Source organism: Notothenia rossii, assembly GCF_949606895.1.
Source record: "Notothenia rossii genome assembly, chromosome: 3".
Lineage (NCBI taxonomy): Eukaryota > Metazoa > Chordata > Actinopteri > Perciformes > Nototheniidae > Notothenia > Notothenia rossii.
Window position 1 is genome coordinate 19,072,045 of NC_136901.1, and position 17,095 is coordinate 19,089,139.

The following is a 17,095-nucleotide window of genomic DNA, read 5'->3' on the forward strand; positions in this document are numbered from 1 at the left end:
ACTATCACTCGAATAAAAATATATGTTATTTAGAAAAACAATGCCATCAGAATAATCAAAAGATCGCAAATAAAGCTCTACACGTTGTGGCCTTAAAATAAGCCAATTTTAATTTCCATCTGATCATTTTTGTGTTGCTTTTTCTAACGATGATGATGTTGGTTGATTAGTCAGTCCTTCAGTTGGACTATCCATTTAACAAGACAGTAACTCTTCTATGGATCTGTAGGGGTTCCAGATCATACATTAAAATGTGTTTGGTGACTCCTTGACCCTTACAATAAACACACGTTTTATTGTAAGTCAAAGAATAACTCCTTAGTAATTGATACTGCTGTCAGTCTCACTCGTGGACTCATAAGGGGGCTTGCCTGAAATTGCCTGTAAGAGAGGTCTTTGTGCCAATGGTATTATTCATACTGATTCCCTCTGGAATCAATACAAGCTCAAAGCCAAGGTGAGACAGCAGGCTGAACTAATCAAGATAGCACACTGAGCAGCTGGGTCCATGCCAAGGTTTCTTATTTTGATGGAGTAGGCAGGTGCTGCAGCCACAGCACAATGTAATCGCACTCAATTCAATTCAATGTGCTTTATTGGCATGAATAATGGATGACACAGACAATATTGCCAAAGTGTCAAACGTAATTCAAAATAAATAGTTTTCTCATCCTAAATCTCCTTTTCTTTTGAGATTTGCTCGCACAAGTACACCCCATCTAATTGGCAAACCATCATAGCTATAGCTTCTTTTCTAGGTTCTGCTCATTTCAGCTGTATATTAGTATTTTGCGCCTTTACTGTGACAACCAGAGCCCAGTCTGCTCTAATTGGATAGCTCGCCGGCTCGCTTGAAGATGTCCCACCCCTTAGCATGTACTTAGCAAAAATGTGCACATTTATAAGTATGCGTTAAAAAATGAACATTTATGAGTAAATTCATAAAAACACATTTTTGAATAACAGTTTGAACATGAGTAAGACTGCAAGTAACGGTTTGTTCGTGGCTAAGAGTGTCTTTGTACGCTCACAGTCATGGTCAGGGTGTTGGATAGGTGGTTTAGTGGTTTAACGGTTTAACGGTTTCTTTCTGGTGTTATCTGACATGTCGTCTGAAGTTATAGGTATGTGATGAAATGCAAAGCCATCTTGCAGAACACAATATTTCTTGTCGGGGCATAGAGCAGCTTGATACCAGCTGTGAGAGGCACAACATACAGTCAGGCCTAACCACAACCACAGCAGGGTGCACGTGTGACGCACACACACTCGGCTTTACATGAGCAGAGGAGCTGAAATATTACCTTATTTGACTTGAGAAGATATGTAGTTAGTGAAATGACATTATGCATGGGAAAAAGTCATACTTGCCAAAGAAGTTACCCATAACCAAGGTTTGGAGGGTTTATTTAAAAATATATTCTATTGCAATTACTAATAACGTGTACAAATAATAAATGAAATATTGTAATCAGGTAATCGTAGAATCACTATAAAAAGGTAATGTCACCTGATTACTTTCCACTACTTCTGGATGACCTTGACATTAGATGCAATGTACATACCTTTTACAAATTCTGTTTTAGTTTAGTACATTATTCATAAGCAAAAACTGTATTTTTCTTTAATAAATCAGCTACCCACCTACTGCGTTAAAAAAATGAAATTAAAAAAATCAGTTTGGGTCCGGAGAAGGTGGCTACATTTGTATAAACTCTTTTTTTAATTTATTGCATAGATAATCATGTATTTGTCCTCCCTTTCAGGCTCGTAACATCAGGACGTCTGAAGTGGCAGCTATCAAGATTGTCAAGCTGGACCCTGGTATGTCACACACGATAAGTGTTTGATTCATGTATCATTTGAATATAATTGTGAGTTACAGTACATTTTTGTAATTATGTAAGTTAGGAAAGAAGATAAATATCACTTTCATAAGAAGACTTAGGCTCACACAGGGTTAGCAGTTTCCTTCTGGTTTCCAGTCTTTTTGCTAAGCTACATGTATATGTGAACAAGTAAACTATAATACAATAGAGATTAAAAGGGAAGAAAATGCAAGCTGCTGACATGTCTTTGATTGTATCTGTATTATTCTTATTCTGATATACCTCCAAATGTATATTTGACTATGTTTTTAACATTGATTGTTAACAATATTGTATTATATGTTAAAGGTATAGGTAATTCACTTCAGAAACACTTGTTGTTATATTCCATGGAATGCGCTTAACATCCCGATAGCAATGAATACATTAAATACTTTGACAATAAATACATACAAAAATTTCATCTGTGGAAGCCGTAATACTGTAAAAAGCACGACCAATCATCTGAGCCGGCCTGGCTAAAGTAACTGGATGGCCGACCTGCCTGTCAGCCTTCCATCTGTGCACACATTTATCTCGTGCCCTCATGGGTCATGTGCGCGCTCGTGTGTGTTGGAGGATGGGCTCTGTAAGGAAGTCTGAAGGAAGGGGTGGATTTTTTTCCGCTGCGTACTTTCAAATTCTAGCGCACTCCAGCTGGTTTCTCCATTCTTACCTATCCTACCTTTTAAGATGAATGATTGATTATTTTGCTAGGTCTATTTTTTTTTTTACATAATAACAGTATTGATTTTACACAGTATTTCATATATTAGTTTATTTTATTTTATTTTATCTTACTCACATTTCCCAAAGTATCCTTCTGTTTATTTGCAGTTTGAATTGATTAACCAAGGAATAGTTCCATTTTTTAAGTCTATCCTAAAGCAATGATGAAATGCTCGTACATACATTTGAAAAGTTAGTGATCATATTTTCTATACTGTCTGCAAAGAGATCAGCTCACTAAGCAAATTCACTGTAAGAGGGAACACAAGTTCAGTGTATGGAATATGAGGTTTGTTTTATCTGTCTAAATTCTCAGGATAAAGTTACAAACTTTATATAGAAAGTTACCACCCCAAGCTTTTTGCAGCACAAGAGAGAGAAATATTTGTAATATAATGCTATAACTTCCAGTTGTCCTACTAGCTTAACTCTAAGTTATACTGGTCTATATTCTTCCCTATCACCATACAGTTTTGTGAGAAAAGACACTAAACTATGTGGGTCCTCTCAGGTGATGACATCACGTCCATCCAGCAGGAGATCACAATGATGAGGGAGTGCAAGCACAAAAACATTGTGTCCTACTTCGGCAGCTACCACAGGTACCTCGCTTCATCCTGTCCACTAAGGGATTCCTGGGATTGTTGGTGGACTTGAATATGTGGAATTTGACTTTCATTTTCCCCACACTGCTGCTGGATTCCTCTCCCACTCGCTCTAGTGCTCAGTGATTGTTCTCAATGATACTGTATGTATTTGTGGGCGATGTGTTTAATTTAGGAATTTTAGGGAGTGACTGATTTTATACGGACTGCTTTAATGTTGGCTTTCACAACCCCTGATAGACTGGAGAGTAAGCAGAGCTCATGTCCAACACCAAGATAAAAGTTGTGTGTCTCTCTCCAGAAACACCAAGCTGTGGATCTGCATGGAGTACTGCGGAGGGGGCTCACTTCAGGATATGTACCACGGTATAAATACACATAATTGTTAAGCATTCTGAGTGTAGTTCTAGTGTTACATACAATTGAAATGTATTTTTAAAGTGCTACTTTATTTATACAGGCCTTATTCTGCTTTTCAGTGCCCTCCCTTTCCTTTAGTGTGTGCTATCGGTTTGTGTGCATGTAAATGGTCTGCAAAGGCTCAAATCTCTGTGTGGGAGTGCTTCTCTCCCACACACTCCCCCTATACACCTGAACATCAGGAGGAAAGGACTCTTTAAATTAGAGACACTACATACTGATATACACCTGAACATCAGCAGGAGAGGACTCTTTAAAGTAGAGACACTACATACCGATATACACCTGAACATCAGCAGGAGAAGACTCTTTAAAGTAGAGACACTACATACTGACATACACCTGAACATCAGCAGGAGAGGACTCTTTAAAGTAGAGACACTACATACTGATATACACCCTGCACATCAGCAGGAGAGGACTCTTTAAAGTAGAGACACTACACACTGATATACACCTGAACATCAGCAGGAGATGACCCTTTAAAGTAGAGACACTACATACTGACATACACCTGAACATCAGCAGGAGAGGACTCTTTAAAGTAGAGACACTACATACTGGTATACACCTGAACATCAGCAGGAGAGGACTCTTTAAAGTAGAAACACTACATACTGATATACACCTGAACATCAGCAGGAGAGAACTCTTTAAAGTAGAGACACTACATACTGACATACACCTGAACATCAGCAGGAGAGGACTCTTTAAAGTAGAGAAACTACATACTGATATACACCTGAACATCAGCAGGAGAGGACTCTTTAAAGTAGAGACACTACATACTGATATACACCTGAACATCAGCAGGAGAGGACTCTTTAAAGTAGAGACACTACATACTGGTATACACCTGAACATCAGCAGGAGAGGACTCTTTAAAGTAGAAACACTACATGCTGATATACACCTGAACATCAGCAGGAGAGGACTCTTTAAAGTAGAGACACTACATACTGATATACACCTGAAAATGAACAGAATGGGGAAATGTCAAATTCCTACCATGTTGGCACAGTGGGAAGAACATGAAAACCAATTCCAATTGTTATTCATTTCCTACATTTAGCTCTGTTTCCTCTGATTGTAATATTTGTTCGACACTAGGCTACACATGTGCTGGACTATCTCTAAATTCAATTTCATCTTTTCCCTCTGGGTTACACCGCAGACATGATTTCCAAAATGTCAAATCACCGCCAATCTTCTGGAGACAGGAGTATAATTCCTGTAAAACAGATGTGGAAGAAGCACTAGGAGCTCTGAAAAGCCAGCTGGAATCTATTTTTAGAAATGTACCTGCTTGCTCTTTCGTGTTCTCCCCCTTCTAAAAGCTATTAATCAAACTCCTCTTCCCAGTGACGGGCCCATTAAAGGACAAACAGATAGCCTATGTGTGCAGAGAAACCCTCCAGGTAAGGCTTTTGTGTGGAAGGCAGCTTGTTGCTTTTTGCGTTTTGAAGACTCTAAAGATACTCTGCTGTCAGATGACTCATAGGTTTTCCAAGCCACTGAAGAGCTAACTAGTATTTAACCTCGCCAGATGGCTAAATATACCGTAGAGGTAGATTTAGCTGCAGAACAACACACAGTGACCTTCAGCTCAATGCACAGTTTTATTGGATAATCAGGTTGTAGACAATACAAACAACTGAATTAGAGGCTAAGACACTCTGGTTCTTACCTAAAAAACTAAGCAAGAATATATCTCTGAAGGACTCTTTCACCCACCTTATCTAAACAGACTGATGAGTATAAGAGAAGACAGAGCAGTCACTGCATTAGGATTCATATTGTCAGTACTCTTAGTTTTTCCCTTTCCTGGAAATTCTATGCCATTGTTCTGTTTCAGAATTCCTTTTCTGTCTGAAATGTTATTTTCTGATATTTTATTTTCTCTATGTCAGATTAGGGTATTTGAGTTATACTTAAACTAAATTGTGTTTTTTTAAAACACAAATATAACGATCAGTATAAAGAAATGATGTCTGATCACTGACTCGGGCTACTGTGGCTGTGAGGGAGTGTGGTCGTCTTTCAACCAGAAGGTTGTGGGTTCGATCCCAGCCCATGCAGTCAACATGTCGATGTATCCTTGGGCAAGATACTTAACCCTGAGTTGCTCCCGATGGCATGGCCAACGGTGTGTGAATGTGTGTGAATGTTAGGTCCTAGAGTAAGGTACACTGCTCTGTATGAATGGGTGTGAATGGGTGAATGACATGTAGTATGTAAAGTGCTTTGAGGGGTCTTAAAGACTGGATAAAGCGCTATATAAGTACAGTCCATTTACCATTTTACCATTTACTTTAGAGGCACCTAAATAGTAAAACTATAGCCACAAACAGTTACAAATAAATTCATGAATGGCCTTAGAACACACTAATCAAATTCAATAATACAATAAAAAGAAGTTTAAATGACATAATAATAAAATTCTACATTAATGTCATCACGTTGTTCTGTGAGAGCAGTGTTGATAAAAAATAATTACATCTATATTTTACAACAAATTGTAGCTTTTGGAGTTCATGACACTTTTGAGCATTTGACAATGTTTGGATCACACAAGTGGCTAACAGTTATATCAACCACCCCTTGAACCTAATCCTAAAATATTATTTGTGTAATCAATTAAGCTTGCAACTATTACTTAAAGTCCTATTCTTAACTATTCTTAATTTTCTGAAACTGCCTAACAGCTCATCTTCATCCTGTGCTTTTTCAGGGTTTGTATTTCCTGCACGAAACTGGCAAAATGCATCGAGACATAAAGGTACATCCATTTGTTCAGGCTTTTTCACTGCCGTATAGTTGTGATCATACATGATTATAGTGTGGGTAATCGTGTGAACACTAGTGTGTCTGTTCTGTCTGCAGGGAGCCAACATCCTTTTGACCGAGAGAGGAGATGTGAAACTGGGTCAGTACTGAAAACATACTTGTGCACATCTGCAATATCCATTAAGCTAGTCACACTCATCAAGTGTGTTTAATTAGAGCATCCATAATGGATTATATCCTCTCAGCTCTAGTGTGACCCTGTGTTTCTTCTGTTTTAGCTGATTTTGGAGTGGCAGCAGAAATCAGCGCTTCCGTTGCCAAAAGGAAGTCTTTTATAGGAACGCCCTACTGGTAAGATGAATAAAGCACTCACTTGGCATCTGTTTGTTTACATTACTGTGCAGACTGAGATTCAACCTGTAAGAATTTGTACAGAGTGAAAGGGCTGCAACTATGCCAATATGCTTGTTCTTTATTATTAAAATATATATATATATATATATTACAATATTTTTGTTACACATACTATTCCCAAGGTCTAGAATGAAAATGAATTGATTTAAGGGCAGAAAGAGGGTATGTTTGCTCTTTGTAAAAGCACCTAGCAATGCAATATTGTTGATACAGTCTATAGACTCTATACTGTATAAGGTAAATTAGAGTGGCCCAATGATTCTGCCCTGAGGAACTCCATCAATTAATCAGTCGTAAATCAGTTCCAATATTTAACTGGTGTCATTTTTTTTATATTGCCAACAAATATACTGGTCATAGCCAAATTAAGAAAAAAAGTCTACGAACAAGTATTTTGTGTAAATGAAACTTCTTATATATCCTCTTCCTCAGTGTCAAAGGTCTCTATTGAAGCCTAAAACTATTTAAAAATAAATAAATTAAGCCACACAGTTAGGCAGACATGTTTCTTATTACGGTTAACACAAACACTGTTTTGTACTCATACATACCTGTTGCTACACTTAATAGACTATAGTCGGCAGCTGTTTATAAGAAAATAATGAGAATTGCATCAACAAATCAAATGGCCAGTATCTGATACATACTGTGTACAAGAGTGTCAGATCAGATGTTTTTCTACTTTTCTCCTTCTCCTCTGTGCAGGATGGCTCCAGAGGTGGCAGCAGTTGAGAAAAAGGGCGGTTACAACCACTTGTGTGATATCTGGGCTGTTGGTATCACCGCCATCGAGCTGGGTGAGCTCCAACCACCCATGTTTGACCTCCACCCAATGAGGCGAGTCAGCAAAAAGAATAGACAGTCAGACCGATGGAATCAGACAGATTTAATGGACTCCAAGCAGAGAGACTAACAGAAGAGACTTGTGTTATGTAATGTGTATTTTATTCTTGGACAGTCAGTATGCATGTAAACACTTAAGACATTTTCCAGCCCCGTGACATTTAAAACAATGTTTCAGGGCGCTGATGTTGATGTCCAAGAGCAACTTCCAGCCTCCCAGACTAAAGGATAAATCCAAATGGTGGGTCTGGGTTTCTTTTAGAATCACAGCAATTATTTAATTCCTTGAATCTTATCCACATCTGTTCGCTGTACAATTAATTCCCACTTTTCTGCTCTCCGCAGGTCAGCAGCTTTTCAGAGCTTTGTGAAGATGGCTCTCATTAAAAACCCTCGTAAAAGGCCCTCCGCCGAGACACTACTGCAGGTTAGCTTTCTCTTTATAGCTCGTCATTTATCAATGGCAGTTAACTAGCAATCCATCTTCATATATATGCACTATTAATGAATGCAATAAATCCTATTTTTAACCTGTATGTATCCAGGGACCTTTGATTCTCTGGTCTGTTGAAGAGTTTTGAGAAAGATGACGTGATTTTCTGCGATCAAAATATTTCTGGTATTATTGTTCATCGACATAATCTGATTCTTGTTCCTCCAGCATCCATTTGTGACACAGCTTCTGACCCGTAACCTGGTCATTGAGCTGCTGGACATGGCCAACAACCCTGAGCTCCACAACACACACACACACAGCATGGACGACAACGAGCTAGAGGTCAGTACGACAAGGAGATGGCAGAACTGATGCTGTTGATATTTATTTGCCAGTTTAAATAGTGCAATTACAGTGTGACTGCTAAATGCAATTTCTGTTCTCACAACGGAAAGCACAGAAAGACAATAGAAAAATGATAGAGAAAGTGGCGCTCCGTGTTTTTGCTGGTGTGTCATGTTAATGATCTGTTGACAGGTTGGGGAAGTGGCTCCAGACAAGATCCAGTCAGCAGGGAAACACCTGCCTGTAGAGAGGACCCTGTCTGAGGAACAATGTGAGAACACACCCATACACAACTCTGTTCTAGGAAAATTTGAATTTGCGGAGTTGATGTTAGCGAAATATTTCCTGGATCTGGACCTATCCTAGACCCCTGTGAAGTAGCTAATCCTGGGGTTTAAGCTTTCTGAAGCCACATGTGGTTAGGTGACGTTTTCCTACATACCTTTTCCACACTATTCCACTTGACTAAAATGTACTAAACAATAAACTTGATTTACCTGAAAATAACAAATAAATCCAAATATCACTATTGTGATCAGACAATCGTCAAAGATACAGTGTCAACATAATGTGCTAAATAAAGCACCAAAGAATCTTACAACAATTTGCCAAATAATGTTATCTACAAGAGAATAATGCACTTAGCAATGTGGTCGGAAAACTGTACGCCTTCTGCCATCTGTTCCAAAATCAACATTGTCTGGTTCATTTAAAGCCTCGCCCGACACAGGTGGAGGTCATTTATTCACAAAAAAGGTGCCCGTGATCAAACCATAATTAAATTACATATCTAATCAGTTCTAAAAATAATATGTCATAGATAATGATGTAACTCAAATATTAGATATTCTCATCTTTAATCAGAATGTTGGTTTTGTTCTGGATTCGTCTTTTTAAAAGTTAATGACCATTTCCCCTTGGTACAATTTGTAAACAGATTTCCACAATGCAACATCTACATTTTCAACTATTGAAACCGAAGACTAATTAAGTTAGTTCATTTAACACACATATCTGAATACATTATAATAATGAAGTTCTTCCCAGCTACTACATTCAATATTTCTGGAATTTGCAACACAACTTAGAAACTCTAAATAACATTAGATATAAACAATGTATGGTTTTGAAAAAGCTTCCACAAAGAGCTGCATTCCGATCAGGTGCTGTTTCATGAATACTTTATCTACTAAAACAGCACACAAGCAAACATAAAACAGCGTGTATGGTGATAGATAAATAATTAAAACACCAACATTCTAATTGTTTACATACATGTGACACAGATTCTGAGGTAAGAAAAACCTGGTCACTCAATTTATTTGATTGTATTGATTTTATATAAATTATTTTATGTGAACATCCACATTAGAGAAAAATTAAATGATTGGTGTAGACACCACAACATTCATAACGTTCATGCAGCTCTTTATAATTGACATTTGACATATAACCCATATACTGTCCGTCTTAAAACTGCACAGTAATAGAGTTTGTTCCTGACCATCACGTCATGGCAGTGCTTGTAACTGTATGCATGTCTAAATATACTGTATGTTGGTTGCGCTTGCTGAAGAGTGGCCTCATTGTCTGCTATGATCCCCAGTATTCAGTGCTGTAATCTCCATAATATGAATGAGGACAAAAGCCCCTCAGTGGGCCTGCTGATGGCAGCCCCCGTCCTGTAACCCGTCCACACGTGTGGGACGGGGGCAGCGTCAGAGGATGGCACTGAGAACATGCCAGTGTGTGTGTGTGACAGACAGTGGGGCTCCTATGCACTGCTGAATGACTTCATGTGGCGTAAGGTTTCTGGTGTGATTGTCTGGCTTCACACTCTGCCCAGTACCAGATCGTAAATCAACCTGACCTCAACTTCCCTTATATACAGTGTGCTATTCATAGTCACACAAGCCACAGACACATCCATCACCTGCACCTCAGTTTGACCAATATGCTCTTTGAAAGCTCAAGCTGCTACTATTGTTGCTACTGTTATGGCTAGTGCTGCTACCACTGCTACTAAACTGAGAATACTGATGGATTGAGCCTACAAAAGGTTGGCATCAAAAAACGTGTCCAAATGTAATCGTATTAAATCAATCTGTATTTTGTGTAGACTAAGCATTCATGTTTTTACATTTAATCTTAGGGAAGTTAAGTGTGTTTTGTAAAATGACTTTAGAAGGGTTACGTAGAAAAACATAGATTCTCAGAATAAGGTATTGAAACAGTAACGTTTCAGTTCTGCGTCAACCTACCTTTTCTGCATTATTTAAAATCATGAAGAAAAGTCAACAGCCAGGGGAATGTGGTAAAGCTTGGCTCATAATTGAGTTTTGCAGGTTTTTGCTCATAAATCAAGGTATTGGGGACATTTAAATCTTGAAGAAAAGTAAAGACATCATCATTATTTTTACATTACTTGAAGAAGTACAATTCTTAGTCAAACTTGGCAATCTATCGGACATTTCTCTCAAAACCAGAAATGTCATCCTATATGAATACAGCAGATCACCAAAGTCCATAGGATTCATTCTCTGGAAACCACCATGAATGTCTTATACATTCAATACATTGTACTGAATGTAGTAAATGAACATACTGTAGTGAAACTATCAATGGCTGCTAAGAAGGTGGAAATGGAGTAAGACATAGTAGTTTTACTTTGGTAATGACAACCAACATTTACCATTTCATTAGTGTTGATTGTGAAAATCTTGAAGGCAAGTTTCTAAGTTGAAATGATGACAGAAGTTCTATTTATCGAGGCAGGCATACCAAAACACAATGCGAGCTGAGTGAGACGAGAGAGCTACTTCCGCTCTCTGGTTCTCTAGTTTCCAATCCTCTGCTTCAGAGTCACACTGCCACTAAGAGCTCAGCTTCTCTGTGGTAAACAACAACTAGATACTTCCTGATAATCACGTCTCAGAGGTGGTACAAATACAAATGCAATGGAATTACTGACATGAATAACCAACTGTAGAAGGCTGTAACTATGCTGTAACATTTACAGAATGTAGACATGTCTATATGTATGTTGTTTTAATTCCAAATCATCCAATATGTGGTAGCATATTAGATTGGATCTTGAAGTGTATACACCTGGAAGCAATCAATGGTGATGCAAAACAATCATGGAATGCATATTAAGAGAACATTTACTGTATTGTAATCCGACCTAAATCTAAACTTTCTATTTTTGGGTTATTCAAATCCAAAGTTGAGTTTTGATTGTTATTTCAGAGGGCTCTTAGTGGCTTGTCGACATCATTATTTATTTTACCTTCAGGGGGCATTTTAAAAATGGTGAGGTAGACGTACCAAAGAACATTGTCTCCGCCTCTGGGGACCATGAATGTCCATGAAATTCTTTATCCAAATCCTTTATAATATTTTTAAGTGTGTGTGTGTGTGTGTGTGTGTGTGTGTGTGTGTGTGTGTGTGTGTGTGTGTGTGTGTGTGTGTGTGTGTGTGTGTGTGTGTGTGTGTGTGTGTGTGTGTGTGTGTGTGTGTGTGTGTGTGTGTGTGTGTGTGTGTGTGTGTGTGTGTGTGTGTGTGTGTGTGTGTGTGTGTGTGTGTGTGTGTGTGTGTGTGTGTGTGTGTGTGTGTGTGTAATATGATGACATAAGAGACTTTTTTGATTTAATGTCTCATTAAAGCCCTGATGTATGGAGATCATCTGGAGATGATACAAAACTGCTGTGTCATTTTGCTGTATTTCAGTTAGCTAGCATTAGCTTGTGTAAGAAAGCAAGATTGGCTATTTATCTAGCTTTTATTTGGGTTTTTCTTGAAGGTTTATGTCACATGTATATACGATATATTAGATTTGTTATCTGTAAATTGTACCGTAGATGTTAATATAACTTTTGTACAGGGTTGTAACATTAGTTAACATTAGCCATCACAAGCTAGTAATCATATCAGATCAATGTTGTAGCAGTTGAATTTGAAATAAGTCATTTAAAAAAAGTACTTAAGTACAGTACTTGAGTTAATGTACTTACTGACTTTACACCACTGGTGACAATGGCACAAAGAATCTGAAATGGTCTTAATATAAACAAACTACAACGTTTAAATGCTCCTACATGTATTTGTCAATAATTAAAATAAGGAATGATTTAATATTCTCTAATAATATAATACATAAAAAACAGCCATGTTGCATAATGGGTACTTTTACTTTTGATACTTTAAGTACATTTAGCTGACAAGACTCCTATACTTCCATACTTAAGTAATATCTTGAATTCAGGACTTTTTCTTCTAATGAAGTATTTTCAGACCAATGTATTTTTACTTTACTTAAGTAAAGGATCTAAGTACTTCGTCCACCACTGAGTGTCACAATGTGATCATCTATTGTAGTTTATAGTATATACTTATTAGCTTATGATGGACGCTATAGTAGGTGATGTGTGGTTACAGAGTGCATCCTGTCGGCAGCTCCTATGCTAGCGCTAACAATACACTTAAAAGGTGAGTGCTCATCAATAGTGCATGGAAAGGTCTGGATTTTGTGTGAACACCAAGGCTTGTTTTGAATTGTCTTACTAATATAAGCCACAGTTCTGTGTGAGTACTACATAGCTCTCGTCTCATTCCTATCACGTTTTCTTTCCAGTTGACCAAGTGAAGTTCGGGCCTCGAATGAGGAAAGTCACTGAACCATATCCTGATTTGGTAAGTCTCTTTTTCTCCAGACTGTTTTTGTGACGGTGCTGTATCATAATGACATGTACCAACGGGCTCTGTTCCCCCTCAGCATGGCTCTTATGATGACGACTGGAGTCTCTCTGGAGATGAAGACAACTCGCCGTAAGTCTTCTTCTTTTTCACGCTTCTATGTTCATTCAGTAATTATTCTGATGACAACAATGGAACTCCTTTCTCAACAAAATACAGTGATACTGTTTTTCACCACTGTCCAATAGTGCCTCCGAATCCAAAGTCTTCTTCCTGGCTTGAGAAATGTTTTAATTTCTACATGAAAAGTCAAATGTATGTGTTGAAGGGAAACTCCCCTGATTTTCAGGAAAATAAATCTGAAGGTGTTGAGTTAGAAAGAGTTAAGCTTACCAGATCTCTGTGGCTCTTCCTCTCTGCTGCAGGCTAGAGCAGAGTTGTCAAACTCATTTTAGTTCAGGGTTCACACACAGCCCGATTTGATCTCAAGTGGGACAGACCAGTAAAACCATTGCATAATAACCTATAAATAACCCTGCCACAATACTTCCTTTCTTTAAGTGTAAAGAACTAGTACTTTCTGAACAAGTTCACAATTATTATTTACAAAACATCTGAGAAAAAAATCGGAGAATGTCTCTCTTATCGAACAAACAATGAATTAATCATAGCTCTTCTCAAATGTCCTCGCAAGTTCTTATTTCGTTTTTTCAAACAGTGTGAGCCCCATTAAACAAATTCGAATTGCAGTGCATGTGTTGAAAAATATGGATTGATGTATTTTTTGCAATTTTCTAACTTTGCAAAGTCATCCAGTATTGGACCATGTTGTGGGTTAGATCCTCGGGACATGTGTTCGACTTCCCTGGGCTGAACGCTCCTAGCTACGTTAGCTAGTACTAGTATAACACACCTTCATCTCATTCAAACTGCTGATGGGGAAGTTGCATTGTGGACAAGGTAGGATCCATGTTTTAATAAACAAGAAGAATCAATAGAATAATAATATCTATAGTTCTGCTCTATCATATTCCGACAATGTCAAAGAAGTACAATAAGTCAGCAAAGTACTGTTTTAAGAGCACTGGATATTGTGTTGTAGTATGGAGCCTTATTCATTTCAATTTCGATAGCTTACTTTGTTGCACTTGCCAAAAACATAACATTTGATCTGTAAAGTCATTAGCTAAACATTTTCTAAAATCTCTATTAAATCCTGAAACAAATAATTATACGGAATGTTGGAAAAAATGTTTGTAATATGGTCTGCAATTCTGCATAAAAAATACAAATAACCTTAAGGGATTTGGTGGCATTATTGGACACTAGAACACAATCAGAGAGAATCTGATTGACACATCTGGATATTAAAGAGACTGATTTAATGGGCTGATTGTTATGTAACATGTATTGGTATTGAAAGCAGTGGTAATAGTAACAAACATATTAGTAGCAGGATTCATTTCATTTGCAATATTACTGTTGGTGTGACTATTTTAGTATGAAAAGGATCGTTCTGGTTTATTATACCTTGGGTCTTATTTGTGTAGCTGTCAACATCATTTTCTATCAGTTAAATCAACATGTTACTTCTCAAATAATCACTGATGACCAGATTTTTGTAATGCCTTGATTACATTTTGTTTTGTAGAAACCAAAGGGATTTATGCCACTTCTTGTTGTTTTTATGACATTTTAACCATGCATGTTGTGTTGTTGAAGGTAAATGATCACAGCTGCCATATTTAATTAATACAATACAATAAAATGTAGGTAATACACCTTGTTAAAAACGTTGTTTCAGAGCCTGGCCGTTTTGACATACTTGCATACATTTTGGGGGAACATTTACAAAACCGATTTAACCACACAATACTACATTTAGAATACATTGGAATTCTAATATCCTGGCTACATCCTGGGTTTTCTGATATTATTGATGGCCACAATTCTGACATGATTTGTAATAAACCAGAACATTTAGAAAATATTGTCAGCAGTTTTAGCCGAAATATAGGCAGTATTTTTGGGCTCCAGAGAGCGCGGGCAGTGGGCCTCTGGTTCCTTCCCCCCCATTGTTAGGGCCCTTCAGGCGTATAAACACCAGGTCTTCCTGTTGCAGGAGCCTGCTGGAATGTGTGGAGCAAGCTCTGCAGCTGAGGTAGGCCACGCCCATCAACTCCAGCCTCTAACGCCCCCCCATCCCACATCAATTCACCTCAAATAAACCTGTGATTATAATTCAATGTGAATATGAGCTAATGCCAAACCTCTTCAGCATCATCAGTGGGTTTGTGTTCACTCTCCGCTAACCCCCTCCACAAAGTCCTGCTGTAATTCTCCATGATGTGGATATGATTCAGCATAAACCCATTGTTCTCTGCTTTTTGGGCTTTTTGTCTTTTTTTGTTTTGGTGTTTTCTTTAAGATTTGTGTTGCTGCTACTCCCCTCCCCTCAGCATCTTCAGCATATGCCTTTGCTGTCCGGCTTGTTGCCGTTATGCTCCTTTTCCATGTCATTAAGAGACTTGATGAGGTTACTGGAAGCTGATCAGAACATTGTTGCTCCCTTTTCTTTCAGGAGTTTAACCATCAGGAGGGCTCCCTCTGCTGATGTGAGTGTTAACTCTACACTGTGTTCCAATTCCATACTATGCACTGATTCTATCCAAGGTTTGAGTATGTACACATCTAAAAAATATGTATTATTCCTAAAAACATCAGTAGAAAAACTTTAAAATAAAATATTTATCATTTTATAGATTTACTTCATATAAACATTCTACAATGTTAGGCTACATAACAGAAGAAAGTATAGTAAACTGAAATGTGAAATAACAACTGTAAGTGTTTTTGGTGGCCTTTTAATCAGATCATAAAAATAACATCAACAAGTGGTCCTAGCTTTCTTGTCGCCTCTAACTTCAAAACTCTCTTTCAAATGCTAATATAATAAACTGCCTCAAACATTTCACTCAAAGACTCGACACAAAAACCACCTGGGCTGCCTGCCATTATGTTTATGTCTTATATGAGAAAACGAATGACTTGCAATAAACGTCCCTGGTGGAAATCAAATTGACAATATGTGCGGGTCTGTGCCCTAACTAGGGCTGCACGATTTTGGGAAAATATCTAATTGCAATTTTTCTGACAGATATTGCGATTCGATTTGCAATATTTGCTTTTAAGCGACCCAATGGAAGTTTATTGTAAAATGCGGCCATATCTCCGGTTAGGAAGGTCGCATCAACATGCTCCCGTCTCTAGCACCCCCGCAGCCCGAGCTACGAGTGAAAGAACTAAAGTTACATGAAACTTCTGTTGGGTTGCTTTAAAGTCAAGTCTCAGTTTAAGACTCACCCTGTAAGAGATGTAAAACATGTGATGGAGCATTACTAACCTGACTCAGATGGTTCACCAAACCATCTAGGAAAGCTCCATTGGAAGCCATTTGGAAAGGGCAGGCACTTTAAAAAATACTTGGCAGGTGATTGGATCAATCTGTCTATCACCTTCTATTATGGGCCACTTCTGATTGGTTAACAATGGCTGCTACATGTGGAGCACAGCACTTCTGATTGGTGTGGATGACTGACACACGAGAAAAAAACAAAAACAACAAAAATGTTTAAAAAAAAAAATTGCAGGCTTTGCGATTTGATAATCGCATCATTTAAAATCGCGATTTCGATTTAAAATCGATTAATCGTTCAGCCCTAGCCCTAACCATCAGACTATCAGAGCACCATTACTAACATCATTCTGTCACTCGAAGGCACTGAATCTATCCATTTAAATGTTAAACTTCACATACAGTTAGTTAGTACTATTATGACCTTACACTACTATAGATTATACACACTAGTAAATACAGTATATACTATAACAGGCATCCTCAAAGTCCGGACTCCGGTCCGGATCCGGACCGAACCACAACTGTCTCTGGACTC

General features: G+C 38.0%; 1 protein-coding gene across 4 annotated transcripts in view; it reads left to right on the plus strand.

Annotated features, from left to right (window-relative positions):
- map4k2 (mitogen-activated protein kinase kinase kinase kinase 2) overlaps positions 1-17,095 on the plus strand; it is a 44,986-nt gene that overhangs the window by 14,441 nt on the left and 13,450 nt on the right. For 3 of the 4 annotated variants that reach the window (XM_079671717.1, XM_079671715.1, XM_079671718.1), the window contains exons 2-17: positions 1,767-1,824; positions 3,109-3,199; positions 3,504-3,568; positions 4,985-5,040; positions 6,354-6,401; positions 6,506-6,548; positions 6,688-6,760; positions 7,529-7,660; positions 7,845-7,907; positions 8,012-8,093; positions 8,328-8,444; positions 8,640-8,718; positions 13,081-13,139; positions 13,222-13,274; positions 15,265-15,303; positions 15,724-15,757. In XM_079671717.1, the coding sequence (XP_079527843.1) occupies positions 1,767-1,824; positions 3,109-3,199; positions 3,504-3,568; positions 4,985-5,040; positions 6,354-6,401; positions 6,506-6,548; positions 6,688-6,760; positions 7,529-7,660; positions 7,845-7,907; positions 8,012-8,093; positions 8,328-8,444; positions 8,640-8,718; positions 13,081-13,139; positions 13,222-13,274; positions 15,265-15,303; positions 15,724-15,757 (1,092 nt within the window). The remainder of the gene's footprint in view (positions 1-1,766; positions 1,825-3,108; positions 3,200-3,503; positions 3,569-4,984; positions 5,041-6,353; positions 6,402-6,505; positions 6,549-6,687; positions 6,761-7,528; positions 7,661-7,844; positions 7,908-8,011; positions 8,094-8,327; positions 8,445-8,639; positions 8,719-13,080; positions 13,140-13,221; positions 13,275-15,264; positions 15,304-15,723; positions 15,758-17,095) is intronic. The other variant, XM_079671716.1, reaches the window with a different exon arrangement.